The 27995-nt window shown below is 62.0% G+C and overlaps 2 protein-coding genes across 2 annotated transcripts; one reads left to right on the forward strand and one right to left on the reverse strand.

The window, feature by feature from the left end:
* Positions 1-8559: 8559 nt before the first annotated feature.
* On the forward strand, positions 8560-11103 carry MORN4 (MORN repeat containing 4). Its single transcript, XM_065408612.1, has 4 exons — positions 8560-8626; positions 9844-9958; positions 10632-10741; positions 10955-11103. The coding sequence occupies exons 1-4, from the start codon at positions 8560-8562 to the stop codon at positions 11101-11103; spliced, it is 441 nt and encodes a 146-aa protein (XP_065264684.1).
* Positions 11104-13372: 2269 nt separating this feature from the next.
* On the reverse strand, positions 13373-27636 carry HOGA1 (4-hydroxy-2-oxoglutarate aldolase 1). The gene is made up of 7 exons (XM_065408041.1): positions 27432-27636; positions 23035-23163; positions 22350-22477; positions 20290-20424; positions 19301-19397; positions 14623-14756; positions 13373-13522 (listed from the first exon to the last, which is right to left on the reverse strand). The coding sequence occupies exons 1-7, from the start codon at positions 27634-27636 to the stop codon at positions 13373-13375; spliced, it is 978 nt and encodes a 325-aa protein (XP_065264113.1).
* Between the last annotated feature and the right edge of the window lie 359 nt (positions 27637-27995).

Below are 27995 nucleotides of genomic sequence, written 5' to 3' on the forward strand. Positions count from 1 at the left end.
CTGGACCATTAAAAGTCCGGTCAGGGGTGTAGCAGGGGCCCGGGGCTAAAGCAGGCTCCCTGCTTGCCCTGGCTCCGCACGGATCCCGGAAGTGACCGGCAGGTCCCTGAAGCCCCTAGGCGCATAGGCAGCCAGGGAAGCTCCGCGCACTGCCCCCGCCCAAGTGCTGGCTCTGCAGCTCCCATTGGCCGGGAACTGCGACCAGTGGGAGCTGCGGGGGCTGCACCTGTGGGCACAAGGGCAGCATGTGGAGCCTCCCTGGCCGCTCATGTGCCTAGGGGCCGCAGGGACCTGGCGGCTGCTTTCTAGGAGCCGCAGTAAGCGCCACTGGGACCCTGCACCCCAATCTCCTGCTCCAGCCCTGAGCCCCTCCCACACCCAAACTCCCACCCAGAGCCTGCGCCTTCTACCCCAACCCCCAGCCCTGAGCCCCTCCCACACCCCAAACCCCTCATCCTCGACCCCACCCCAGAGCCCACCCCCCCAGCCAGAACCCACCCCAACCCCCTGCCGCAGCCCCTTGAAAGGGCGGGGGGAAGGCAGTTGGCCAAGTCAGGGAGTCCCTCGCCCCGCACAAACATGGCCGCCCTAGGAGTTCTGCGGCGGGCCCCGCACAAACATGGCGAGATCAGGGTGGGGGAGTCTCTAGCCGCTCACAGCAATGACGACTCTTGGGTAGAATCTTTGCCCCTCATAAAGATGGCGACTGGTGACAGACCCTGCGAATCTGGCCAATGGGAAGCCGTGTTGCTACGGGTTGTCATGGTAACAGCCAATGACACGTGGAGATGGGGTCTAGTGTCGCTGCCCAAGTTGCAGGGGTGGGGCTGGGGGGCCGGGTGTGGGGGAAGCCGGGCGGTCCGCGGCGCTGGCGGCCGTCGATGGGGACCAGGACCCCCAGTGGGAAACGGCGCCGGTGGTGAAACGCGGAGTCCAGGTGAAGGCCCCCCCGGTATCGCCGGCCCGGGGTGTCTGGGGGAAGAGGGTACAGGAGTGTGGGGGTGGGGTGCAGGTGATGGAGGGGTGGGAGCGTAGGGTACAGGAGTGGGGTTGGGGTGCAGGTGGTGGAGGGGTGGGGGAGTGGGGTACAGGAGTGTGGGGTTAGGGTGGGGGAGTAGGGTACAGGAGTGTGGGGTTGGGGTGCAGGTGGTGGAGGGGTGGGAGAGTGGGGTACAGGAGTGTGGGGTTGGGGTGCAGGTGGTGGAGGGGTGGGGGCGTAGGGTACAGGAGTGTGGGGTGGGGGAGTAGGGTACAGGAGTGGGGTTGGGGTGCAGGTGGGGGAGGGGTGGGGTGGGCGAGTAGGGTACAGGAGTGTGGGGTTGGGGTGCAGGTGGTGGAGGGGTGGGGTGGGGGAGTAGGGTACAGGAGTGTGGGGTGGGGAAGTAGGGTACAGGAGTGGGGTTAGGGTGCAGGTGGTGGAGGGGTGGGGTGGGGGAGTAGGGTACAGGAGTGTGGGGTTGGGGTGCAGGTGGTGGAGGGGTGGGGGCGTAGGGTACAGGAGTGTGGGGTGGGGGTGGGGGAGTAGGGTACAGGAGTGGGGTTAGGGTGCAGGTGGGGGTGGGGGAATAGGGTACAGGAGTGTGGGGTTGGGGTGCGGGTGGGGTGGGGAAGTAGGGTACAGGAGTGTGGGGTTGGGGTGCAGGTGGTGGAGGAGTGGGGTGGGGGCATAGGGTACAGGAGTGTGGGGTTGGGGTGCAGGTGGTGGAGGAGTGGGGTGGGGGAGTAGGGTACAGGAGTGTGGGGGTGGGGTGGGGGAGTAGGGTACAGGAGTGGGGTTGAGGTGCAGGTGGGGGAGGGGTGGGGGAGTAGGGTACAGGAGTGTGGGGTTGGGGTGCAGGTGGGGGAGGGGTGGGGGAGTGGGGTACAGGAGTGTGGGGTTGGGGTGCAGGTGGTGGAGGGGTGGGGTGGGGGAGTAGGGTACAGGAGTGTGGGGTTGGGGTGCAGGTGGTGGAGGGGTGGGAGCGTAGGGTACAGGAGTGTGGGGTGGGGGAGGGGGAGTAGGGTACAGGAGTGGGGTTGGGGTGCAGGTGGGGGAGGGGTGGGGAGTAGGGTACAGGAGTGTGGGGTTGGGGTGCAGGTGGTGGAGGGGTGGGGGAGTGGGGTACAGGAGTGTGGGGTTGGGGTGCAGGTGGTGGTGGGGTGGGGGAGTAGGGTACAGGAGTGTGGGTTGGGGTGGGGAAGTAGGGTACAGGAGTGGGGTTAGGGTGCAGGTGGGGGTGGGGGAGTAGGGTACAGGAGTGGGGTTAGGGTGCAGGTGGGGGTGGGGGAATAGGGTACAGGAGTGTGGGGTTGGGGTGCAGGTGGGGGTGGGGTGGGGAAGTAGGGTACAGGAGTGTGGAGTTGGGGTGCAGGTGGTGGAGGGGTGGGGGCATAGGGTACAGGAGTGTGGGGTTGGGGTGCAGGTGGTGGAGGAGTGGGGTGGGGGAGTAGGGTAGAGGAGTGGGGTTGGGGTGCAGGTGGGGGAGGGGTGGGGTGGGGTAGTAGGGTACAGGAGTGGGGTTGGGGTGCAGGTGGGGGAGTAGGGTACAGGAGTGTGGGGTTGGGGTGCAGGTGGTGGAGGGGTGGGGTTCGGGAGTGGGGGCTGCAGGGGGTGATTTGTGTGGGGTCACCTGAGGGACACTTTTCTGGAAGCTCATGGGGGGTGCATACATTCAGCCTCCATGGATGGCAGATGAGGTCATTCCTAGCAAGGGGCACCTCAGGTCAGTTCACATGGATATCTCCTGCGGCCTGGCTCGGCTCATTGGCTGGGGTGAGGGTCGGGTGCCGATTCAAGGGGGGTGGCTTGCTCTGAGTTGCTGGCTGAGTTCTAGTGGCGCTTTCGCCTCTTGCATAGGACAGCTTGGGGTATCTCTGAGGCCTGTTGTAGTGGGGGCAGATTGCTGCTGGAAGGACTGTTGCATCCATTACGCCAGGGGTTCTCAACCTTTTTCTCTCTGAGGCCTCCCCAGCATGCTCTGCAAATTCCATGGCCCGTCCACCCCACACCTGTGAAGCTAAGGCTTTGGCTTCAGCCCCAGGCGGTGGGGCTTCGGCTTTCTGCCCTGAGTCCCAGCAAGTCTAATGCTGGCCCTGCTTGGCAGACCCCCTGAAACCTGCTCGCGGTCCCCCAGTGGGCCCTGCGCTCCTGGTTGAGAACCATTGCATTAGACAAGGACTGGCATGCACACACAGTGTAGATTACGTGCCACGTGGCAGGTTTTTTGACCTGCATTCACATCTTGGTGGAATTCACATCTGAAGAAGTGGGCTGTAGCCCACGAAAGCTTATGCTGAAATAAATGTGTTAGTCTCTAAGGTGCCACAAGTACTCCTGTTCTTTTTGCGGATACAGACTAACACGGCTGCTACTCTGAAACTTGGTGGAATTGTTACTAGAGGTGCACGCCCCTTTCTGTGGGAGGCAGGACAATCCATGGTCCCCAGGCAGCTCCATTTCTCTGTCCTCCATTACTTCCTCTCTCCCAGCTTTGGATCCTGAATTCCAGTGTGATTTCTGGTGCCTGGATTCTGTGCATCTCCCTATGAAGCCATCCAAACCAGTGCTTCTCTGTGTCCCATCCCCACCCCTCCCAGGCCTCTCCTCCAGGCTGATGTGGGGTCTGTGAGCCCGAGCACTGGCTGTTAATGACCTCAGCAGAGAGCACTCAGTTCAATTACCAGCTTGGCACTGACTAAGGGCCATCTATCTTCTAGACAAGAAGCCCCTGCAGTCTAGCTTTGGTCCTTCCCAACAATACATCCTGCTGGCTGAGGAGCTCTCTGGCTCTCAGCTTCCATGGAGGTAAGCAAGCGAGCATCCTCTCTGTCAGAGGGAGCAGCCCATCCCCGTCCCAGAGCGTGATGCTGGTACGTTCCCTCTTTAAAAAAATCGGTAGCCCTTTCTCTTAGCTTGCAGTGTAAGGCCTGCAGCTTGAACTGTCGAGCTAGTCCGTAAGAGGGGCAGCGTGTGTGCGGGGAAGCATGGCTCGTGGGAGCTGCACACCAGGCTAGTGCTGTGCTGCGGGTGCATCTCTGGCTTCTCTTGGCCATTACAAGCTCATCATGGTTCTCCCAGGAACAGCTTTTTCCAAATGAGCGGCTGAGCCTCGATTTGAATGGAAATGCTGATTAAACTCACAGCCTCTTTGGGTGTTGGCTCTTGGTTTTGCAAATTGAACTGGAAGGCTAGTGGCACTTATTGTATCCTGGTGATTGGAATTGTGAGTTGGTGAGTAACTAAAGGGGAAAATGAGACGGAGTGGAGGCTGTGGAGGCAAGACATTAAAATCCCAACGTGCCTGTGAGTCAAACTGCGGCGCCTGCCCAAGCTGGGGGACCAGGGAAACGGGTTCTGATTTTTCACCACTGCTGCTGCCCTCTGAATAGAGCCGGCAGTTTCCCTTCCTAGGCTTTGGGCACTAGAACAACGTCTGGGGAACTGAGAAACCGGGGAGAGGACTAAAGCCATCCAAGTGGTTCTCACATTACCAGCGTGCTCCTTGGGATTTGTGACACCTCTCCTGGCAACCTGGCAGTGTCCTCTTTCCCTCCCTCCCCCCTCCCCCCCCCCCCCGGAAATGAGCAGAGTGAAGTCCAGGGTAAAGTGCAGCTGGGACTCACTGACCTCTGAGCTGGAAAACTGTGTTCGACCCTCTCTCCATTCGCTGGAGGCCAGCGTGACCCCAGCAAATCTCTGCTCCTCTCTCAGTGATCTCCATGTGGGCATGGTTATGTCCAAGGACCTGACCCAAAGAATCCCCAGGAGGACCTGGTTCTCCCACGTGGCTCCTTTTGAATCTGCATTTCTAATTGCGCTGCTGGGAGGAGCTGGGGTAGGAAGAGGGGACTCTGGTGCTGGAAGCTCCCCCCCGGCCTGGGAGGCCAGGTCCTCAGTCTCCCTGGCTGGTTGAAGTCTGAGTAGAGGGGCACTGGGATTGCATTGGCAATGGGATCCAGAGCTTGGCACGCCGAGCTCTCAGTCCAATGGCCCTTGTGAGAAATGAATTGTTGGGTTATTGGAGACCCACCACCACAATGGTCACTGATTAGCCCCCTTGTCCTCTCACCCCTCCTGGGGCCCTGTTGGGCAGAGCAGAGGCGCACTGGGAAGGCAGGGGGCACCACTGCTGCTCATGCGGCACCCTCCAGAACTATCCTGGCACCTCATGCCCCCTCCCCACCTTGGCAGCCTGAGCTCCATGGCAGCAAGATTTCTCCCTCCCTCTGCTGGGAAGCGAGAGTGCTGCCGGCACAGCCCTGGCAGGGGGATTTGATAGTTACTGGTACAGAGCCACACAGGTGTCAGTGCTGGGGAGTCAGTGGGACAGCCTACCTCAGCAGCTGTGATTTCATTGTCCGGCCAGAGAGTGTCCTCTGCCTGCCCTTCCCCCCCATCAGAGCACTTAATTAGATAGGGATGGGAGGTGGCCTTTGATACTCAGCAGTAGCCCTGTGCCTTGAGGGAGCAGCAAGCCGAACCCAGAGCTCCACCGTCCGCGAGGACAGAGCAGGGATCCTCGCCCTTCGAATGAGACGCCTCTCCACTATTTCATGGAGGTGCAGCCCTGTCGGGCTTTGACTCTGGGCTGATGAAACAAAAGCCACAGGCAACAGCAACCTGAACTGAGCACACAGACTGGTCACTGCTAGCTGAGGAGCAGGGATCTTCTGTCCTGGGGTGGTCACCGGTCCCCAGCTCTCAAACTCCCGTCTCCCCTGTGGGCCTTAGGCATTTCCTGGAGTCCGCTCTGATCCCGGCTCAGGGCACCTCCAGGGACAGGAGCCATAGTCTGACCAAGGCCTGAGTTGGACTCCTCCTCCAGGGCAGTCTCTGCAAGATTCTCCAAGCAGCAATCTAGGACACAGCCTCAGCCTTATTGAGAGAGGATCAGGAACACCCAGGAGGTGGCTGGGCCCTGCTCCCTGAGCCATCTGGCGAGCTAGCAAATCCCTCAGCCTCCCACAACCCATCTCTACACTGGGGAACCACAAAGGGTTAACTGATGTGACAGCCCCTGGTGTGGACATGTCAGGCCATCTGGCCAAGGTTAGCCCTGTGACCACGTGAAGCGCAGAGTTGAACTGGTGAACGCAATCTCTAATGCAAGGACTGACAGGGCCTTCCAGCCTTCCTCTCCCAGTGCATGATCCCGGGCCTTGAGGAGCTGGCTGATATCCCAGTGGCCATGAAGTTCCTAGTCAAATCCAGCCTTTCACAGAAGGTGTTTGCCCGGCTCTCCCCAGGCCTGTATTCAGCACCTGATCCACCTGGCCTTTGTTATACACTGGCGGTGTGCAAACATCCTGCCTCTCCGTGCTCGATGTGACTCTCCACTGGGGCGTGAGGAGTCTAGAACTGGTCAGCTGGTAGCTTGGCTGGCTGGGCCCCAATGGTTGGTTCTACATTGCTACTGACAGGATCTGTTAATACAGAAGTCAGTTTTTCCCTCAAAACCCAGCTGTGTCCCTGTGCACGTGCCATTTAGGGGAGGGTTATGGGGCAGTTCTATGGACCACCACTAGGTGGGGCACAGTTTCCTCTTATTTACCTTGGGACTTTGCAGGTCCGGAACCTGACATCTGGGGAAGAAAGAAGCAAACCAGGCAGGTCTCCAGTTCATGTATTTTATTTACTAAATTCAGCAAAAAGCATGGACAAGTCACATTGAGAAAGTGGGTTAATAGCAAGCGACGATCCGGGTTATTTAATCCAACAATTCCCTCTAAGCTCGGTGTGATACTGTGGGAAGGCAGCCGTCCTGCATAGCCGTCAGTCCCAAGGGAGCAGCATTATGAATCTCGGTGCCAGTCGATAGCTTTATTCCTGTTGAATAGTGATTCAGGGAGGGCCAAAATCACCCCCCAGCCAAATCCGCACACGGTTCCGTGTAACAAGCCGTGTTGGTTGGAGTTCTATTGGGACGTTTCATTTACAATTCAAGTGACAAATGTAGGTGAAAACCACGTGATTTCTCAGGATGAAACATACAGCTCCTACCGCAGGAGATATGCGTACGATCTCCTAGGCAAGGAGGTTGTTTCCCCTAGGGCAGTCAGGAGTTTGAGAGCTGCTGTACAGGTGCCACTCTCACCTAACTTCTCTGGGGCCCGGCCCCACTGCACGCTGGTGTGCTCGCTACCAGCCATGTGCTGGAGCTTAAACCCTACGTGCACGAAGGGGGGGTAGCAGCAGCCCTCTGCCGGTAAGTTGGAAGAGAAGAGCAAACCCCGAAGGTTGATACTTGTGCAGGATGGTGGTTGTGACTCTCGGTTGGTTCAGCCGCCGGAAGCTGGGCTGGGGTAATACCCAGTGCTTTTATCACTGACTCGGAAGGTCTTGCTGGCTCCTAGAGGTTACTTGCTGGCAGGTGTCAAAGCTTAGCGGCTGTCTGTGGCTAGACTCCTACCCTTCCCTGGCCAGCTGGGAGGGTGGGGGAAGCACAATCCTCTCTCCAGGCATGATGGCATCAGGTGGCCAGAGACTGCTGGACAGGAGCAGCCAGGCCAGGCAAGCAAAGGGTGGCCTGGCTGCCTTCTCCCCTTTGGAAGCCCCTCAGTAAATCCTCACCTGAGATCACAGGATCACCCAAAGGGCTTGATTAGGTCCCCCTTATGCAAATGAGAGCCTACCCACTGCAGACATTGCAGGCCCCAAATCCAAGAGTCTGTCCAGGCAGTCAGCAGGTCCCCAGGTATTTTGAGGTTCTGGAGACATGGATCAGGCGACCGGCCTACGACAGTCAACTCCTGAGTCATTTAAACTGTAAAGCTAGCAGAGAGCTGACCCTGAAATGCTGGGCAGTCCCGGCTCCCACGCTCGCTCAGCCATGCACAGAGAGCGACGTGGCGTACACCTTCCCCCATCCCTTAGTACTCAGCAGCTCAGCTTTGAGCAGAGTTGTTTGCTCCGCGGAATCCAGCGACAGGTTAGTCTCTCACTCGGAGCAGGAAGTCCTGTCCTCCTCAGCTCCCAGTCCGGAGGTGCCATCTTTACCTGCAGGGAGCTCCTTAGCCTGCCTGCCTGCGCAGGCGCCTTGTCTGCTCAGGGCATGGAGGTCGGTACGGTTCCAGGGCTCGTTCCTCCCCCGTCTAGGCAGCTGTCAGTCCGTCTGTGGGGCTGCAGCGTGGGGCTGGAGGATTCAATGTCAGGTCAGCTGGAGGGGCTGCTGGCCCAAGAGGGCTCAGCCCCCAGCCAGCTCCTGACTAGCAGTGTGCATAGAGGGCATCCCCTGGCAGGTCAGGCCTAGACAGGCCTCAGAGAGGCACTGGGGGTGGGAGGCGATCCAAAGGGAATGGGGAAGTGCTGGCCGGTGCTAGGCAGAGCCTTGAGGGAGAGGCCAAGGGTGTGGAACGCGGGGCGTGCTTTGGGCAGAGGGAGAGCTTCCCGCAGCATGCTGCCTGGCCTGCAGCAGGGCACTGGGGGAGGGGGAGGCCTCAGAACAATGGCAAAGCACATGGTGTGGGCCCTGCACATCCAGCAGGCTCCCTGCCCTGTGTGTCTTACCCCCAGTGCCTGCTGGGTGTTCTCACCTGCCCCTTCCTTGCAGGTTTCGTCTCGCCCGCCCCGGAGCTGGCACCATGACCTTGACCAAGGGCTCCTTCACCTACTCCAGCGGGGAGGAGTACTGCGGGGAGTGGAAGGAAGGTGAGCAGGGTGCAGCGCCATGGACCGGCTGTGCCTCCCAGCTGGCCCATTCCATTACCCTCCCCTGGCTCCACCCAGACGGGCTGCAAACAGCCCCTGGCATCTGTGCTGGGCACCGCCTGCTAGCCTCCTCTGCGGGCAGGGCGGGGAGAAGCACCTGCTCCAATCCGTCCCACAGGTTGTATGGTGCCCTCCTTCCCAGGGCTGGGCCCGGCTGGCTGGGAGAGGGGAGCCTGCCCCTCCCTACGTGACAAGGCTCCTGGTGCCAGGCCCTTAAAGAATCAGGAACCCAGGTTCTCCCCAGACAGCATCTGCCCCTGCCCTCCACGGGCCTTCCCCCACTCCCCAACTCCTGGGACAGGGCAGCCTGATCTCCCACCTTCCCCCTTGGCCTCAGCCCATTACACTGGGGAAGAGGACCACTGGCTGCCAGGGAGCCCTGTCCCTGCCCTCTCTGGGGAGCCGGGTCTGTCTAGACAGCACTGCCACACACTGCCCCCGGGGTTCCAGCCCCTCTGGATGAGAGCAGGCCGTGACCTCTCCCCCCACCGCCTCGAGCCTGGGGATTCCTGAGCTGCACGTGCCAGCCCAGGCAGCCCTGCCCTGGCACAGGGAAAGCTGGCAGCAGCCCTGGAGCAACGGGGACGTCTGCCCCGGCAGCTTCCTGCCAGCGTGGACCATGAATGTGCCCTGTCGGGACTCCCCCGTGCTCCCCTCCTCCTCTCCCTTGACCCTCCTGTGTCCGGGTGGGTGGCAGATGCCTTCCCCACGCGTGGATTGGCCCCGGGGGTGGGGGGCGGGAGAGGCTGCTGTTACAAAGTCCAAACCCTCCTGCCCCACTGGCCTGGGGAGCTGACGGCGCAGAGCCCAGCTGTGAAGACAAGCTGCCATCCCCTGAATCTCTCGGGCTCTCTCCTGCCTTTCCCTGGGCACCAGCAGAGCAGCTGTGAGTGCTGGGGTTCCTGGCTCGGTGTGGGGCACAGGCCCCAGGAAGAGATGGGTCCCACTGAGTCCCAGCAACCTGAGCTCCCCAGCTGGGCCAGCTCTGGGAGCCAGCTTAGCTCTGGGTTTTCCCATCTGGTCCCGTGGAGCCCAAGTGAGGCTCCTGCGACCCCCAGCAGTGCCCTGCCCAACCCTGCACCTGTCCCTCTGATGGGCACTGGGGCCCCTTCCCCTGGCTGCGGGCGCTGGTGACGCTGCCCGCTCTTGTTGCCTAGGCCGCAGGCACGGCGTTGGACAGCTAACGTTTGCGGATGGCAGCACCTACCTGGGTCACTTTGAGAACGGGCTGTTCCATGGCTGCGGAGTGCTCACCTTCTCCGATGGCTCCAGGTGGGTTCGGCGCCTTGCTGGGGCTACCCTGGGGAGCTGGGGCAACTGGCCTTTCTCGTCCGTGGGGACTGGGGATGGCTGAGGGGTGCTGGTGCTGAGTCGTGTGTCTGTGCCCTCCCACCCCACGGAGACCCTCTCCTCTCTGCTCTTGCTTACCCCACGCCTGGCGCTGTGGGGTGTGGGCGGGGAGCCTCACGTGGCGGGGCGCCTGTGGGGAGCCTGACGCTGTGGGAAGGGCAGGGAGCCTGACGCTGTGGGGTGTGGGAGGGGAGCTTGACGCTGCAGGGCGCGGGCGGGCGGGTGGGGTGCCTGATGCTGTGGGGAGGGCAGGGAGCCTGACGCTGCGGGGCGCGGGCGGGTGGGCAGGGAGCCTGACGCTGCGGGGTGCGGGAGGGCGCAGGCGGGGAGCCTGACACTGCGGGGCGCGGGCGGGCGGGTGCGGTGCCTGATGGTGTGGGGAGGGCAGGGAGCCTGACGCTGCGGGGCGCGGGCGGGTGGGCAGGGAGCCTGACGCTGCGGGGTGCGGGAGGGCGCAGGCGGGGAGCTTGACGCTGCAGGGCGCGGGCGGGCGGGTGCGGTGCCTGATGCTGTGGGGAGGGCAGGGAGCCTGACGCTGCGGGGTGCGGGCGGGTGGGCGGGGAGCCTGACGCTGCGGGGCTGTCTGTCTGCGCAGGTACGAGGGGGAGTTTGTGCAGGGGAAGTTCAATGGCGTCGGAGTTTTCACGCGCTACGACTCGATGACCTTCGAGGGCGAGTTCAAGAGCGGGCGTGTGGACGGCTTCGGTGAGTCCCAGGCAGCCCCGGCGAGCAGCCGCAGCCCCTCCCAGCAAGAGCAGCGGGACGAACAGCCTGGGCAGAGCCGGGCAGGCAGCCCTGCTCTCCAGCACAACCCCTGTTCCCCCCCTTGGTCCCTGCTGCCCCGCTCTCCCACCACCCTGCTCCTCCCTGGTGTGTGCAGCTCCCTTCCCCGTGACTCCCTGCTCTTCCCTCCCCCAGGGCTCCTGACCTTCCCCGACGGCTCCCATGGGGTGCCCCGCAGCGAAGGCTTCTTTGAGAACAACAAGCTGCTGCGGCGGGAGAAGTGCCCGGCCGTGATCCAGAGAGCTCAAAGTGCCTCCAAGTCCGCACACAACCTCCCAGCGTGACCATGCCGCCACGGGACTCCACTGCCGCTGGCCGGCCTGGCCTCCAAGAGCCTGCGGGGCAGGAGCTGCGGTGCCCAGCCAGGCTGGGTAGGGGTGTTGGCAGAGCCATGGCTGGCTGCGTCCCTCCTGCTGGCTACAGCACTTCCTCCGAGTGCCCGGGTCCTGGGGGCTCTGAGTGCTGCCTCCCCCCCAGGGGGAGACAGGAGACCCCCTTTCCCTGGGGCTCTGCTCACTGCCTTGGGGCCCTCCATACAGACACCTGGGCCCAGCCCCTGCTGCTGGGCTGTGTGGGGCAGTGGAGGGGGCAATCTGCCAGGGCCTTGGGGCCCATGGTTAGCAGGGGATGCAGCTGGGAGCTGCTGCACCTGCTTTCCCAAAGCCAGGCATGACGGGCGGGGGTTAGTGCCCAGTCGGTGCCCCCCAAGCTCAGCGGGAATAGTGCCCCTCCCCAGCAGGGTGCTGACACAGGCCTGACTTCGCTAGTGGGATGTGGCCGTGGCAGGGAGCTGGTATCTCCCTGCCCCTTGTTCTGATGCTGGGGGCAGGGCAAGGCCCCCCCTTCCCTTGCTCTGGGTGTCCTGGCCCCATGGCCCGTGCCTCCCCCTCACTCTCCCAGGGGCATCTGGCCTGAGCAGGCCCACGGCTCCTCTCAGCCGTGCCCTGGGCAGCGAGACTTGGGGGGGCTGTCCGGTCACTATTGCCTGTCAGTGCCTTGGCACAGGGTCGGGCCAGGGCTGTGAGCGCTGAAGGGCTCCAGGGGGCGCTGTGAGTCTGCACCGCCTGGGCTGTGCTGTCCGAGCTCACGCTGTCCCTTCAAGAGTCTCCCTTCAGCCCTAGTGAGCACTGGGCCCTGCTGCAGCCTGGCGAGTGCCGGTGTCTGGGGGGCTGCAGGGCAGGGGCAGGGCTGGGCTGCAGCTCTGGAGGGCTAGAAGAGCAGGGGCTGAGGGACATCAGCAGTGTGAGGTGGGGGGAGCCAGGGCTGGGCTCATGGGGCAGCGGGCAGGATGGGGGGCACCAGCGGAGCTGCACACGGGACTCCCCCCTTCCCCACTACTGCTTGTCTCTGGTGTCGGTTCTCTGCTGGGAGCAGTAGCCGTCACTCCTGATGCCGGTGCAGGGAGCCCGGGGCCTGGCCCGGCTGGGGGGTGTGTGAACAGCCCTGGCCGCGTTGCTGCTGCCCTTGTGCCTTGCTGTGTCCTCCCCTGCGGCGCCCCCGCGGGGCCTCGGCAAATAAACCGCGTTGCCAAACCTGCCCTGCTGTGTGTGGCTCTGTGAGGTGAGCTGGGGCCAGGCCTGCCCATCCCTCCCGTCATCCCCCAGCTCAGGGAGGGCGACCCCCAGGGGTTTATACCCCCCAGCCCTTCCCAGGTTTGAGCAGGGGAGGGGCCCAGGACAGGCCCAGAGTCCTGGAACAAAGGGGCCCAGGAGCAGTGACGGTCCGGCCTGGGGCGGGGTCCTGTGCCCTGGAGCCCCGTTCACCAGGTTCTCGTGTCCTGGCCCAGCTCTGCCTGCTGGCGCTGGGCTCCGGGTGCCCCACGCTGGCTGGCTCCGGGTGGGGGGGGTGGGGGGGCACTGGGCAGCGGGGCAGGGCCTTGGCTTTCCCGGGGTGGTGCTAAAGCCCAGCTCCAGTGGGGAAAGGGCAGCATGCCAGGTGCTAGGGGCAGGGCACTGATACGCTGGCATAGCCCTCTGTCGCTCTATGCTCTGTGTGCCCACGCTGGCTAGCCCTGCGCCTCCTGGGAACCGGTGTGGGCCTGCCCAAGCCCCCATGTTCCTGCTGGGAGAGGATAATGCCCTACTGCCTCCGCCGGCCACGAGGTGTCTCCAGGGAGCAGCGTGCCCCCTCCAGGCCGCGGGGCGGTTCCACTTTCCATGAGTGAGGAGGGCGGAGGCGGGCGCAGTGCAGATGCCAGGGGTTTATTGACCGCTCACGGTGCACCAGGGACCCTGCCCCTCCCCAGACTGCCAGGCCTCTCCAGGGAAGTGAGAAGGGGGGGGGGGGGGAGTGGCTCTGGGCCGGCCCAGGGGCTGGAGGGACCTGGGAATCCACCATATTGCTGAGGCCTGTGGGTCGGCTCTGCCCTGCCACAGGGGGCTTGTGGGGGGAGGGGCTGCGCCCCCTTGGCCAGCTCTAGGGGGGGCTGCACCCCTGCCCTAGGGAGGGGGCTGGGCGCCCTGGGGGCTTGGGTGCTCCTGGGAAGCAGAGAGAGGGAGGGCGCCAGTGAGGGGAAGGTGAGCAGAGGGGGGAGGAGTGAGGACCCCTCCCCCGTCACAGCCAGCCATTGATGCTGAAGTCCCTGCGCAGCTCCTCCAGCTGGGCCTTGCTCAGAGGGCGCAGGGGGGCGCGGCAGGGCCCGCCGTGGTACCCGAACCACTCCATGGCCTGCTTCAGTGCCGGGATCCCAAACTTGCGGGTGACCTGCGGGTGCCAGAGACGTGCTGAGAGGCTGGCCTGCCCCCCCCTCGCACCCCTCCAGCCTCTGTGCGCGATCCCCTTCCAGTCCTAGAATCTATGAATCTATGACCCATAGATTAATAGATTCTAGGACTGGAAGGGACCTCGAGAGGTCATCGAGTCCAGTCCCCTGCCCGCATGGCAGGACCCAATACTGTCTAGACCATCCCTGATAGAGATTTATCTAACCTACTCTTAAATATCTCCAAAGATGGAGATTCCACAACCTCCCTAGGCAATTTATTCCAGTGTTTAACCACCCTGACAGTTAGGAACTTTTTCCTAATGTCCAACCTAGACCTCCCTTGCTGCAGTTTAAACCCATTGCTTCTTGTTCTATCCTTAGAGGCTAAGGTGAACAAGTTTTCTCCCTCCTCCTTATGACACCCTTTTAAATACCTGAAAACTGCTATCATGTCCCCTCTCAGTCTTCTCTTCCCCATCAGCTGTCCCCCTCCATACCCTGTCCTGTCTGGACAAAGGGGAATTCAGGAGCCTGGGGGGCTGTGCTGGTGCCAGAGCACACGCTGTTCCGGGCACTTCCCACCGGGGAAGGGGCGACACTGGGCATCCTGCCCGCGCTCGGCCTCCAGCCCAGCCTGGCAGGCTGCCCTCTGCCTTGGGGCTGGGAGCATCTCCCCACCTTCCCTGCCACTCCCGGGTGCCCAGACCCTGCCACGCATTGGGATTGCTGGAAATGGGGAGCAGAGGGCTCATGAATGTGCCCTGCACCCCGACTCACAGCTCCCTGCTAGCCCGGCCCTGGGATCCCCCCATCTCAATCCCAACCCACAGCCCCCTGCTAGCTCAGCCAGGGCTCCCCCAGCTCTGCCCATCCCCTGCACCCCGACCCACAGCCCCCTGCTAGCCCGGCTCTGGGATCCCCCCCCAGCTCTGCTGGTGCCCCTCAGTCCCGACCTGCTGCCTACACACCAGACCAAGGAAAACTGCTGTCTTCTGCCCCTGGGAGCTGCTCTGCTCGGAGGCCCTGGAGCCCAGGGGCTCTGCCCTGCGCTGGACTGTGCCGAAGCGCCTGTATCCCCCAGCCTGGGAACGTCTCTTACCGCTGCGTTGGGCTCAATGAGCCGGAGCTGCAAGGCCTGGGCCTCCTGCCAGCGTCCCTCCTGGCACAGACGCTCCAGCTGGCAGAGCGGGGCTCCCAGCACGTTGGCAAGAGCACAGACCCCCCCGCAGGCACCTGGAGGGCAGGGAGCAGAGTACCCAGGGCCTGGCCACCATCCTGGACCCCAACCTCTGCCCAGCACCCCAGCCCCTCCGCACCCAAACCCCATAAGAACATAACATAAGAACATAAGAAAGGCCGTACTGGGTCAGACCAAAGGTCCATCTAGCCCAGTATCTGTCTACCGACAGTGGCCAATGCCAGGTGCCCCAGAGGGAGTGAACCTAACAGGCAATGATCAAGTGATCTCTCTCCTGCCATCCATCTCCATCCTCTGACGAACAGAGGCTAGGGACACCATTCTTACCCATCCTGGCTAATAGCCATTTATGGACTTAGCCACCATGAATTTATCCAGTCCCCTTTTAAACATTGTTATAGTCCTAGCCTTCACAACCTCCTCAGGTAAGGAGTTCCACATGTTGACTGTGCGCTGCGTGAAGAAGAACTTCCTTTTATTTGTTTTAAACCTGCTGCCTATTAATTTCATTTGGTGACCCCTAGTTCTTGTATTATGGGAATAAGTAAATAACTTTTCCTTATCCACTTTCTCAACATCACTCATGATTTTATATACCTCTATCATGTCTCCCCTTAGTCTTCTCTTTTCCAAACTGAAGAGTCCTAGCCTCTTTAATCTTTCCTCATATGGGACCCTCTCTAAACCCTTAATCATTTTAGTTGCTCTTTTCTGAACCTTTTCTAGTGCTAGAATATCTTTTTTGAGGTGAGGAGACCACATCTGTACACAGTATTCGAGATGTGGGCGTACCATGGATTTATATAAGGGCAATAATATATTCTCAGTCTTATTCTCTATCCCCTTTTTAATGATTCCTAACATCCTGTTTGCTTTTTTGACCGCCTCTGCACACTGCGTGGACATCTTTAGAGAACTATCCACGATGACGCCAAGATCTTTTTCCTGACTCGTTGTAGCTAAATTACCCCCCATCATGTTGTATGTATAGTTGGGGTTATTTTTTCCAATGTGCATTACTTTACATTTATCCACATTAAATTTCATTTGCCATTTTGCTGCCCAATCACTTAGTTTTGTGAGATCTTTTTGAAGTTCTTCACAATCTGCTTTGGTCTTAACTATCTTGAGTAGTTTAGTATCATCTGCAAACTTTGCCACCTCACTGTTTACCCCTTTCTCCAGATCATTTATGAATAAATTGAATAGGATTGGTCCTAGGACTGACCCTTGGGGAACACCACTAGTTACCCCTCTCCATTCTGAGAATTTACCATTAATTCCTACCCTTTGTTCCCTGTCCTTTAACCAGTTCTCAATCCATGAAAGGACCTTCCCTTTTATCCCATGACAGCTTAATTTACGTAAGAGCCTTTGGTGAGGGACCTTGTCAAAGGCTTTCTGGAAATCTAAGTACACTATGTCCACCGGATCCCCCTTGTCCACATGTTTGTTGACCCCTTCAAAGAACTCTAATAGATTAGTAAGACACGATTTCCCTTTACAGAAACCATGTTGACTATTGCTCAAGAGTTTATGTTTTTCTATGTGTCTGACAATTTTGTTCTTTACTATTGTTTCAACTAATTTGCCCGGTACCGACGTTAGACTTACCGGTCTGTAATTGCCGGGATCACCCCTAGAGCCCTTTTTAAATATTGGCGTTACATTAGCTAACTTCCAGTCATTGGGTACCGAAGCCGATTTAAAGGACAGGTTACAAACCTTAGTTAATAGTTCCGCAACTTCACATTTGAGTTCTTTCAGAACTCTTGGGTGAATGCCATCTGGTCCCGGTGACTTGTTAATGTTGAGTTTATCAATTAATTCCAAAACCTCCTCTAGTGATACTTCAATCTGTGACAGTTCCTCAGATTTGTCACCTACAAAAGCCAGCTCAGGTTTGGGAATCTCCCTAACATCCTCAGCCGTGAAGACTGAAGCAAAGAATCCATTTAGTTTCTCCGCAATGACTTTATCATCTTTAAGCGCTCCTTTTGTATTTTCATCGTCAAGGGGCCCCACTGGTTGTTTAGCAGGCTTCCTGCTTCTGATGTACTTAAAAAACATTTTGTTATTACCTTTGGAGTTTTTGGCTAGCCGTTCTTCAAACTCCTCTTTGGCTTTTCTTATTACACTCTTGCACTTAAGTTGGCAGTGTTTGTGCTCCTTTCTATTTGCCTCACTAGGATTTGACTTCCACTTTTTAAAGGAAGTCTTTTTATCTCTCACTGCTTCTTTTACATGGTTGTTAAGCCACGGTGGCTCTTTTTTAGTTCTTTTACTGTTTTTCTTAATTTGGGGTATACATTGAAGTTGAGCCTCTATTATGGTGTCTTTAAAAAGGGCCCACGCAACTTGCAGGGATTTCACTTTAGTCACTGTACCTTTTAACTTTTGTCTAACTAACCCCCTCATTTTTGTATAGTTCCCCCTTTTGAAATTAAAGGCCACAGTGTTGGGCAGTTGAGGTGTTCTTCCCACCACAGGGATGTTGAATGCTATTGTATTATGGTCACTATTTCCAAGCGGTCCCGCTATAGTTACCTCTTGGACCAGCTCCTGCGCTCCACTCAGGATTAAATCTAGAGTCGCCTCTCCCCTTGTGGGTTCCCGTACCAGCTGCTCCATGAAGCAGTCATTTAAAGTATCGAGAAATTTTATCTCTGCATTTCGTCCTGAAGTGAAATGTTCCCAGTCAATATGGGGATAATTGAAATCCCCCACTATTATTGGGTTCTTAATTTTGATAGCCTCTCTAATTTCCCTTAGCATTTCATCATCACTATTACTGTCCTGGTCAGGTGGTCGATAATAGATCCCTAATGTTATATTTTTACTAGAGCATGAAATTTCTATCCATAGAGACTCTATGGAACCTGTGGATTCGCTTAAGATTTTTACTTCATTTGAATCTACACTTTCTTTAACATATAGTGCCACTCCTCCCCCTGCACGGCCTGTTCTGTCCTTCCGATATATTTTGTACCCCGGAATGATTGTGTCCCATTGATTGCTCTCAGTCCACCAGGTTTCTGTGATGCCTATTATATCTATATCCTCCTTTATCACAAGGCACTCTAGTTCACCCATCTTATTATTTAGACTTCTGGCATTTGTGTACAAGCACTTTAAAAACTTGTCCCTGTTTATTAGCCTGCCTTTTTCTGATGTGCCAGATTCTTTTTTATGTGACTGTTTATCATCTGATCCGGCCCTTACATTATACTTTTCAGTCCTCTGCTCCTGACTATAACCTGGAGATTCTCTATCATCAGACTCTCCCCTAAGGGAAGTCTGTGTCCGATCCACACGCTCCTCTGCAGCAGTCGGCTTTCCCCCATCTCCTAGTTTAAAAACTGCTCTACAACCTTTTTAATGTTTAGTGCCAGCAATCTGGTTCCACTTTGGTTTAGGTGGAGCCCATCTCTCCTGTATAGGCTCCTCCCATCCCAGAAGTTTCCCCAGTTCCTAATGAACGTGAACCCCTCCTCTCTACACCATCGTCTCATCCACGCATTGAGACTCTGAAGCTCTGCCTGCCTACCTGGCCCTGCGCGTGGAACTGGGAGCATTTCTGAAAATGCCACCATAGAGGTCCTGGATTTCAGTCTCTTCCCTAGCAGCCTAAATTTGGCTTCCAGGACGTCTCTCCTACCCTTCCCTATGTCATTGGTACCTACATGTACCACGACCACCGGCTCCTCCCCAGCACTACACATAAGTCTGTCTAGATGCCTCGAGAGATCCGCAACCTTCGCACCAGGCAGGCAAGTCACCATACGGTTCTCCCCGTCATCACAGACCCAGCTATCTACATTTCTAATAATCGACTCTCCCATTACTAACACCTGCCTTTTCCTAGAAACTGGAGTTCCCTCCCCCAGAGAGGCAACCTCAGTGCGAGAGGCAACCCCAGAACCATCTGGAAGGAGGGTCCCAACTACGGGACCCCATACCCTATCCTCCCCTGCACCCGCACATCCTGCACTCCATCCTCCCCCAGCACCCCCCTGGAACCCCATATGCTGCCCCCTACACACTGCCCCCATGCTCCCAGCACTCCAACACCCCTCTGTATCCCCACATCCTGCACCCTGCCCCTTGTCATCCTCCAGCACCCCACCCCCTCTACACCCCCACATCCTGTACCCTGCCCCCTCCTCCAGTACCCCCACATCCTATACCCCATCCTCCCCCCCAGCACTCCAACACCCCTCTGTATCCCCACATCCTGCACCCCATCCTCCCACCAGCACCCCATCCCCCTCTGTACCCCCACATCTTGTACCCTGCACCTTAGCCTCCCTTGGCACCCCCTGTACCCCCACATCCTGCACCCTGCTCCCCATCACCCCAAGCACCCCAACACCCATCTGCCCCCACAACCTGCACCCCATCATTCCCCCCCAGCACCCCAACCCCTTCCATGGCACCCCAACCTGCCCCCTCAAACCCACCTCCCCGGCTCCTCTTCCCCCCACAGCTTGCTGTAGCCAATACCTCCCACGCCCCCGAAGCCCCAATACCATCCCCCTGCGGCGGGGGGTGAAGCTCCGCAGAGGAGAGCTGCCCCTACCTATGGCGTAGCCAGCCAGCAGGAATCCAGCCGACCCCACCAGCACCTGGAACTCCTCCGTCCGGGTCTTGTGGACAATCAGCCCCAGCCGGGTAATCTGGGGAGACACAGCGCGTCCTGCCGGGAGCCAGGAACACCCTGGGTGCCACGGGCCCCAAGCACCATGGTGGAGCTGTGGGCACCGTGAGCTGGGCAGGCTCCAGAAGGCCAGCTGGGGCACCAAGCAAACCAGCCTAGGTCCGCTACACTCATTGGGTAGGCCCTACACAAACACACCCCCCCCCCCCGCACCGAGTAACAGGCTCCACCCCAGAGCAGCACTGGGGCTGGGGCCCAGACGGCTCCTGGGAGATTCTACAGGGATTGGGGGTGGGGGGGCAGAGAGAGAGTGTGTGTGTGTGTGTGTCAGGACTCCTGGGTTCTTGGCCGTGGGGGGAGTTCCTTCCCCACACTGTGTCATGCCTCAGTTTCCCCACCTGTCTGCTGGGGGAGCTGGCCCTGATACCTGCTTGGGGGTGTGTGTGTCTGTAATGCACTTTGGCTGCAGGGAGGGGTGATGGCACTGCAGGGGGAGGAATGTGGGTGGGGAAGGGTGATGGGGGCTGGGCCCTGCCAGTGCGAAGGCCCCAGCCTGAGGGGACCTCAGCCGGGTCCGAAGGTCTCACCCAACAGCCACGCGGGCTGTGCTGGTGCCCGGCTGGCAGAGCCACTGCCCTGGCCCCAGAACCACAGGGTGCTCCGAGCTGCCCCCAGCACAGCCGCCCCGACTCACCCCCTACCCGAGTGCAGGGAGCCCCCTCCCCAGTCTCCCAGAATCGGGTCAGCCAGGCGAGCCCCTGGCCCAGCGCCGGGGTGAAGGGCCCCTGGGTTCACCCTCTCCCTGGGCGGGAGGCCTGGAGCCCGCAGGGCTGAGCCGGGCAGGAGCACGGGGGGGTTGAGGGCTCCCCAGGGTGGCTAGGCTCAGACATGGCCCCTGCTCCCCCACTCACATCCCCCCCGCTGTCCTTGAGGCCCACGATGTTGGGGTGCTGCGACAGGGTGAGCGTGGCCTCCAGGGGCAGCTCCAGGCCGGTGTTGGCTGGGACGCTGTACAGCACCACAGGGATCGGTGACGCATCTGCCACCTGCGGACACAGAAAGGGGCGCTGGGCATGGGCCCGTAGGACGGGAACACAGCCTGCGGCCAACCGAGACCCCCTGCTAGGCAAGGCACTCTCCCTGCATCAGTGTCTGTGTAGGGCCTACATAAACAACCACCATTTGGGTTTGTGTGGGGCCTACATAAGCAATGGGGTTGAATTTCACTCTCCCGTGCCCCGTCCCCTCCCCCAATCTCAGCCCCTGTCGCCAAACCCAGGGGGTTTGACAGATCTGATGGTGTTGTGTGTAGCGTGTCACGTCATGCTCCCTCAGCTCCCCCGATCACGGCCCCGCCCCCAAGGTTCCTCACCCCCCACCCCAGAGCCACTGGGCTCTTTGCTCCCCTCTCCCCCGGGAAGAGGCATGCGGTCACTGCGGGGCAGGGTTGCCAGGCGTCTGGTTTTCGACCCTGGCAGCTCCGGTCAGCACCACTGACCGGGCTGTTAAAAGGCCTGTCGGTGGCGCAGTGGGGCTAAGCCAGGCTCCCTGCCTGCCCTGGCTCCACGCAGCTCCTGGAAGCAGCGGCACGTCCCCCCTCCGGCTCCTACGCGTAGGGGCAGCCAAGGGGCTCCGCACACTACCCCCGCCCCAAGCGCTGACTCCAGGAACCACAGCCAATGGGAGCTGCGGGGGCGGCGCCTGCGGACGGGGCAGCGCGCAGAGCCACCTGGCCATGCCTCCGCATAGGAGCCAGAGCGGGGACATGCCGCTACTTCTGGGAGCTGCTTTGAGGTAAGCGCCGCCCGGAGCCTGCACCCCTGAGCCTTCCCCTTCACCCCAATCCCCTGCCCCAGCCCTGATCCCCCTCCTGCCTGCCAAACCCCTCGGTCCCAGCCCGGAGCCCCCTCCTGCACCCCAAACCTCTCATTCCCAGCCAGAGCCCTCACACTCCCTGCACCCCAACCTCCTGCCCCAGCCCAGAGCCCCCTCCTAGAGCCCCCTCCTAGAGCCCCCTCCTGAACCCCTCATTTCTGGCCCCACTGTGGAACCCGCACCCTCAGCCCAGAGCCCGTACCCCCTACCACACCTCAACCACCTGCCTCAGCCCTGAGCCCCCTCCCATGCTCTGAACCCCTCGGCTCCACCCCCAGCCTGGATCCCCCTCCTGCACCCCAAGCCCCTCATCCCCGGCCCCAGCCCAGAGCCCGCACCCCCAGCCGGAGCCCTCACCCCCTCCTGCATCCCAACCCCCTGAGCCAGCCCTGTGAAAATGAGCAAGTAAGTGAGGGTGGGGAGAGCGAGCGACAGAGGGAGGGGAGATGGAGTGAGTGGGGGCGGGGCCTCAGAGGAGGGGTTGGGCAGGCGCGGCGCAAGGGTGTTCGCTTTTGTGCAAGTAGAAAGTTAGCAACCCTAGAGTTTGGGTGCAGAAGGGGGCTCAGGCCTGAGGCAGGGGGTTGGGGTGTGGGAGGGGGTTCGGGCTGCCGGCTCCGGCCGGGCAGCGCTTACGTGAGGTGGCTCCCGGAAGCAGCTGGCCAATGGGAGCTGCGGAGCCGGCACTCAGAGTGGGGGCCGCAGGGACGTGCTGGCCCCTTCCGGGAGCCACACAGAGCCAGGGCAGGCAGGGAGCCTGCCTTAGCTCCACCGTGCTGCCGACTGACTGTTAACAGCCCGGTCAGCACTGCTGACCGGAGCTGCCAGGGTCCCCCTTTTTGACCCTAGCCCCATCCCCTCATAGGCCCCTCTCCCTGCAGAGGCCCCCCCGCTTCCCCCAGGGCCCTCCCCCCAGAGCCCCTCCCCCTGTAGTGCCCCTCCCCTTCTTCCCCCAGGACTCCTCCCAGAGACCCCCTTCCTGCAGGCCCCTCCCTCCCACAGGCCCCTCCCGCTGCAGGGCCCCCCTCCCCCAGTCCAGCTGTCACTGAGACAGAGCCAGACTGGTTTCCAGCCCCCCCGGCTGCGCTCCGCCCCGTACCTGGCTGTAGTGGTGGATCAGGGCCGCGCTGGTCATTGCGCCCCGGTAGTAGCAGGGTGTGACCACCAGGGCGGCGTCAGCGCCCGCCTCGGCCATGCCCACGGTCATCGCAATGGTGCCCTGCGTGGCTGGGGGAGGAGTGTGAGCGGGAGGTCATGTCATGGCCCTTGCAAGAGCATCGCGTGGGGCCACATGGCCTGGGACAGGGACCCAGCCAGGGACAGGGCAGGGCCCAGGCAATGGGGGGGATGGCGAGGTCTGAGCCCATGCACCGGGGGGCGGGGGGAGGAGGATGGTGGGTCAGGGCCCTGGCACGAGGAGGGAGATGGAGGGGTCCAGGCCCAGGCACATTGGGGGTGGTGCCCTGGGGTGGGAGTGGGGGCACACTGGGGATGGTGGCCAGCCTTGGGCTTGGGGTCATATGGGTGTGGTGCCCAGTGGGGTGATGGTGGGGTCTGGGCCCAGGCACTGGCGGGTGGGGGGATGGAGGGGTCCGGGCCCAGGCACTGGGGGGCGGGGGATGGAGGGGACAGAACCCGGGCCTGGGGGGGAAATGGGGAGCAGAGGCCGGTGTTGCAGCACTAAGGGACTGTGGCCCAGGGGTGGGAGGGAGGTTAGGAGCCCTATGGCCATGGCACCCGCCCAGGCACATCCACGGTGACCCCTCCCTATCCCCTGCTCTCACATTCGCAGCCCGACCCGGCCAGCAGCAGCTTGTCCCTGGGCACGGCCTGGCGCACGCGGCTCACCACGGCCAGCCGCTCCTGGGGCGTCAGGTAGGGGTACTCGCCGCTGGAGCCCTGCACCACGAAGCCTGCAAGACAGAGCACAAGGCCGTTAGGCTGCCCCAGTGCCCCCGGTACCAGGGGTGGGCCTTGGCCGGCCCCCCGCACAGAGGGGCAGGTGGGACCCAGGCCCAAGGGCAGCAGTGCTGGGCCAGCAGGGGCTGGGTGGGGGTGAAGTGCCAGAACAAGAAGCAATGGTCTCAAGTTGCAGTGGGGGAGGTCTAGGTTGGATATTAGGAAACACTATTTCACTAGGAGGGTGGTGTAGCACTGGAATGGGTTACCTAGGGAGGTGGTGGAATCTCCTTCCTTGGAGGTTTTTAAGGCCCGGCTTGACAAAGCCCTGGCTGGGATGATTTAGTTGGTGTTGGTCCTGCTTTGAGCAGGGGGTTGGACTAGATGACCTCCTGAGGTCCCTTCCAACCCTGATCTTCTATGAGATCCCATTAGGGGGCTGCGTGAGGGATAGTGCCCAGCTCCAGGGTGGCAGGGGCATTGGGTGGTGGTGCCCAGCCCTGGGATGGGGGGCACATGGGGTTGGTGCCCAGCCCCAGGGGCACCCACCCTGGCAGCCCAGCCCAGCCCTTCCACCCTTCTCCCTGGATCTATCCTGTGCAGGGGCAAGAGCCGGCTGGGTCCCGCCCAGGCCCTCCCCAGGGACACGCGGGGACCCCTCCTGGGCAGACCCAGCGGGGGTTTCTATAGTGAAACCCGCAGCCGGCCCAGGGCTGCCCACGCAGCTGCCATGACACCCCTCGGGCAGAGCGTGTGACAGCCCTGGGCGGGGCAAGTGACCCCGGGCACCAGCTTCCACAGCCCCCAGAGCCGCAGGCCAGTCTGGTGACAGCCCCACCCGGCCAGGAGCCCCCTTGCTGCCTCGCGGCCTCAGACCCCCTCAGCTGCCAGCCCGCCTGCAACCCTGCCCCTGCTCTGCCCGGCTCCAGCCCTGCCCCTGCATCCTGACCCCACCACCTGCAGCCGGACTCTGCCTACGACCCTGACAGACTGACCCACGCTTTATCCCCAGAGCCACGTTTCAGCCCTGCCCTCGGCCTGGTCCAGACCGTACGTCCAGCTTCGCCTGCCGCTCCAACCACCAGGCCTGACTGCCTAGAACCCAGACAGCGCCGGCTCCAGGCCACGGGGCCGGATCCTCCCGGGGGGCACTCGACAGAGCCCCTTCGCTTTGGGGCACCACATGGGGCAACCGAACCAGGTCCTGCTGTGCCAGTGAGAGCCAGGCCTTGCCCTGGAGCCCACCAAGGCAAGGAAGCCAAGCGGGGGGCCTAGCAAGGGGCGCGCGTGCACGCACACACACACACACACACGGTGCCAGAGCTTCCTCCGGCCCCAAGGGCGCAAACTCCCATCACGTGCTCACCCCCCTACGCACCCCTCACAAATCACCCCACACAGGGACGCTAGCAAAGAGTTTATTGCCCGCTGGCAGGGGCGTGCTGCGTTCTCCCCAGCCAGCGCTGCAGCTGCCCGGGAAGGGGCACCCATGTTCCTGGCACCCTGAGGCAGACACATGAGCCGTGAGGTTGTGGGCGTGCCGGGGGCGAGAGGCTGGGTGCTGGGCAGGGGGCGCTCATCACACCCGCTGTTCTGCCCCTGGCTGTGTCCCCTCACTTGCTCCTTGCCCTGCGGTGATGCCAGCAGCGGGTCCGAGGGGCAGGGGGCAGGGTCCTGGCGAGCTGCCCCTGCTGTCGGTGTGTGGGCGCAGGAAGCACAAAGCCTGGGGACCAGCGGGTGCTGCCATGAGCCCCTGGGGTCAGTCCCTGCAGCGGTGGGCCAGCCTGGAGTGGACCGTGTGGGCGGTAGCTGGCATGGCACTGCCTCGCTGGATGAGGGCGTGGGCCCGCAGCCTGGCGCTCACTCCCTCCGCGCCGACGAGCATGTCCGGGTTGGGCCTGGCCGCCTCGGCCTGGTGGCTGATCTGGCAGGAGGTGGCTCGCAGCAGCAGGGCCTCGGCCAGGCGCCGCCTCGGGGCATCGCTCTCCCTGCTACGCTCGGTGCCCTGGTTCTCCTCCTCCACGTGCTGCCAGGCCCTCCAGCGCCCGGTGGGCCTCTCCTCTGCCCCTGCTGCCTCGCTCTCCTCGGGGAAGCAGCTGTAGTACGACCTGATCCAGTGTGGAGCCTGCTCCGGCGCCGGGCGGCCCCCCCCACGGCCCCTCCTCCCCCGCCACAGGAACAGGGCGCCGGCCCCCAGCAGCAGGGCAGCCCCCAGTGCCAGCGCCACTTTCCAGCTGCGTGAGGCCTTGGCTGATCCCATAGGCCTGCGGTCAGGGCAAGGCAAGAGCAGGGGGCCGGGGCTCATGGGCCAACAGGGCCATGCTGGGCAGAACGACACCCAGGGAGCAGGCGTGGGTCCCAGCTGCTCAGCCTTCCTGCTCCCCCTGGGCACCACCCGGGTCACCAGTGAGGGGGGCATTGTGAGGGAAGCACCTGGCCCTGCCGTGCCTGCTGGTCTCAAGGCCAGGGAGAGCCCGGGGCCACGGGAGCAGAGCTCTGCACTTGGGAGTCTCCGAGCAGGGTCCCGACAGTGGAAGCAGCTGAGTGTGGGGCCAGCACAGAGGCAGCAGGGCATGGAGCCGGCCCTTCGGCCCCCAGACGAGCGGTGACAGACCTGGCCCTGACCCAGCGGCAGCAGGGGTGTGCCAGGAGCCCCAGCCACGCAACATGCCCCTTGTCCTGGGACGCTGCCGCCCAGGCTCCGGGCTTGGCCTAGAACCTGGCCCCCCACGTCGGTCTGACTGGGCACGGAGTGGGGGCCAAGTCCAAAGGAAAACCCTCCGCTCCCTAGTGCTCTCGGCCAGTTCTAGCCACCGTGGCCGGAGTGCCCTGCCTGCCCCATGCCCAGCATGTGAACACCAGCTACGCGGTGGGGCTGGAGCCCTGAGCAGGGGGCACGCAGGGGCTCGCTGGGGGAGCGTGACCCAGGGGCAGTGGGGTCGAGGGTGCCTGGGGAGCCACCCCTGCGGGGTGGGCGCAGAGTCTGCGTGAGCGCGTCGGGGCGGAGCCCAGGGCTGGGCGAGCGGGGCAGCCACCCAGGGCACAAAGCCTTGGGGCGAGAAAAATTACACCCCAAACCCCGGAATGGGGTGCAAGTCTGCCTGCTTGTTCTGGGCCCGAGGGCTCTGGCACACAGGCTCTTGCTAGTTAACTCTGCGGCAGGGGCTGGGGGGGGAGATGGAGCGGGAGCTGTTTTGGGGGCTAGGCAGGGTGGGAGCTGGTGGGGGGATGGGTGGGGAGCGGCTGGTGGGGGTTGGGCCCATTTTTGCAGGGTGGGGGCTGTTTTGGGAGGTTGGTATGGAGGGGGCTGGGGGTGTTGGTGGGTGGGGGCATTTGGGGGGCTGAGAGGCCCGTTGAGCAGATGCCAAGTCTCCCCACGACCGGCTCCGTCCCCTGCCACGCGGCCAGGCAGCGTCCACCCAGCCCAGCTGCACAGACCCTGTGAGTGGGGCCACGATCCCTGGCCAGGAGCCTGCAGCGAGTTCCAGCCAAGCCCATCCCTCCTGCGCCTTCCTTGCCCTCATGCTCCCTGGGCTGGGGCACCGCGCCCACCCCCACGGCTCAGCCCACCCTTGTGCCAAGGGGCCTGGCCCCCTCCAGGCCCAGGTCTGTGGTCGCCCCAAGATAACAAGCCGGGGTGAGGCGGGAACACGCCCGTCCGCAACGGCTGGGGGTTCCTGCCCCCATGGAGCTTCTCCCGGGCGCCTCAGGGGGCCCCATGCCACAGGGGCTGGGGGCCTCTGGCCTGCTCCCGGTGGCCAGGTGCCTGCCCCACAGTCCGGGCTAACCAGCCCCCACAGAAGCTTTACGGGACACGGAGCCAGAAGCCCCCACAGCCTAGAGGGTGGGACTGGAGTGGGGGGGCAGGTTAGCAGGGCGGGGATACACAGGGGCACAAGGGCACAGGCTGGGGTGTGTGTGTGTGTGTGTGTGGAATTGGGCAGGGTGCGGGCACACAGGCAGGGTGTGGGGGGAACATGGATAGGGCTGGGAGATGTGGGGCAGGACAGGGCGAGGGTGTCTGGGGCAGGGTGGGGGCATTGGGTGGAAGGGCGGGATGTGTGGGATTGGGCAGGGTGGGAGTGTGGGGACAGGGCGAGGGGGCAGGGCGAGGGTGGAGGGCATGTGGAATTGGGCAGGGTGGGGGCATGCGGGGTGGGGCAGGGTTCTGTGGGGCAGGGCAGGGGCAGACCCTGTGCCAGCCGGGCTGGCCATGCCCAGGGATAACCAGGCCCCGCTGGGCAGAGTTGGGGGGTGCTGGGCCCCGCCCGGCCAGCCTCACCTCGGAAGGGGGCCGTGGCATAGCGGTGCAGGTTCTCCTCCAGCCGGCTGTAATCCACCTCTGCCTGGGCTGTGAAGGGGGTGGTGAGCGGGGGGAAGATGCCCCGCAGGTCGAGCCGGGTCCCCGGCGTGGCGGGGGTGCGGAGCCAGCGACATGCTGCCAGCCCCAGCCGGAGAGGGGCGAGGAGCCTGGGGGGCTGTGCCATCGCGGGCCTGGGGCGCTCTGAGCTGCTGCCCCACAGCCGCCTCCAGCCCCGGGACTGTTAATAATTGATGGGGCTGGCTGGGGATTTGCTGCTCCCGGGGCGAGGCCTCGCACTGGGGCCCTGCCGGGGGCACTGGGGGCATTGAACAGTGCCTGGCCCGGGCCCAGGGACCCACACCCCCAGCCACGAGGGCCTAGCTGGCCATGGGTCTGCGACGGGGGGGAGCCGCTCGGCCCCTCAGGGTCAGGCCCCCAGGTGACTCTAGCCGGCCCCTGGGGCTCCCCCCACAGCCTGTCGCCAAATGCTGTCCAGACAGCCCCTCTGGCTCCCTTAAAGGGGCCCCAGCATGAGCAGAAGTC

Source organism: Emys orbicularis, chromosome 7 (genome assembly GCF_028017835.1).
Source record: "Emys orbicularis isolate rEmyOrb1 chromosome 7, rEmyOrb1.hap1, whole genome shotgun sequence".
Classification (NCBI taxonomy): domain Eukaryota; kingdom Metazoa; phylum Chordata; order Testudines; family Emydidae; genus Emys; species Emys orbicularis.

Excerpts from the sequence above, each read along its gene's own strand:
- MORN4 (XM_065408612.1), top strand. The coding sequence starts at position 8,560 with ATGACCTTGACCAAGGGCTCCTTCACCTACTCCAGCGGGGAGGAGTAC. Across the intron at positions 9,959-10,631 it reads ACCTTCTCCGATGGCTCCAG|GTACGAGGGGGAGTTTGTGC; the intron begins GTGGGTTCGGCG and ends CTGTCTGCGCAG. Across the intron at positions 10,742-10,954 it reads CGGGCGTGTGGACGGCTTCG|GGCTCCTGACCTTCCCCGAC; the intron begins GTGAGTCCCAGG and ends TCCCTCCCCCAG.
- HOGA1 (XM_065408041.1), bottom strand. The coding sequence starts at position 27,636 with ATGGCACAGCCCCCCAGGCTCCTCGCCCCTCTCCGGCTGGGGCTGGCA. Across the intron at positions 23,164-27,431 it reads TGCCACGGCCCCCTTCCGAG|GCTTCGTGGTGCAGGGCTCC; the intron begins GTGAGGCTGGCC and ends TCTGTCTTGCAG. Across the intron at positions 22,478-23,034 it reads GGCCGGGTCGGGCTGCGAAT|CCACGCAGGGCACCATTGCG; the intron begins GTGAGAGCAGGG and ends CTCCTCCCCCAG.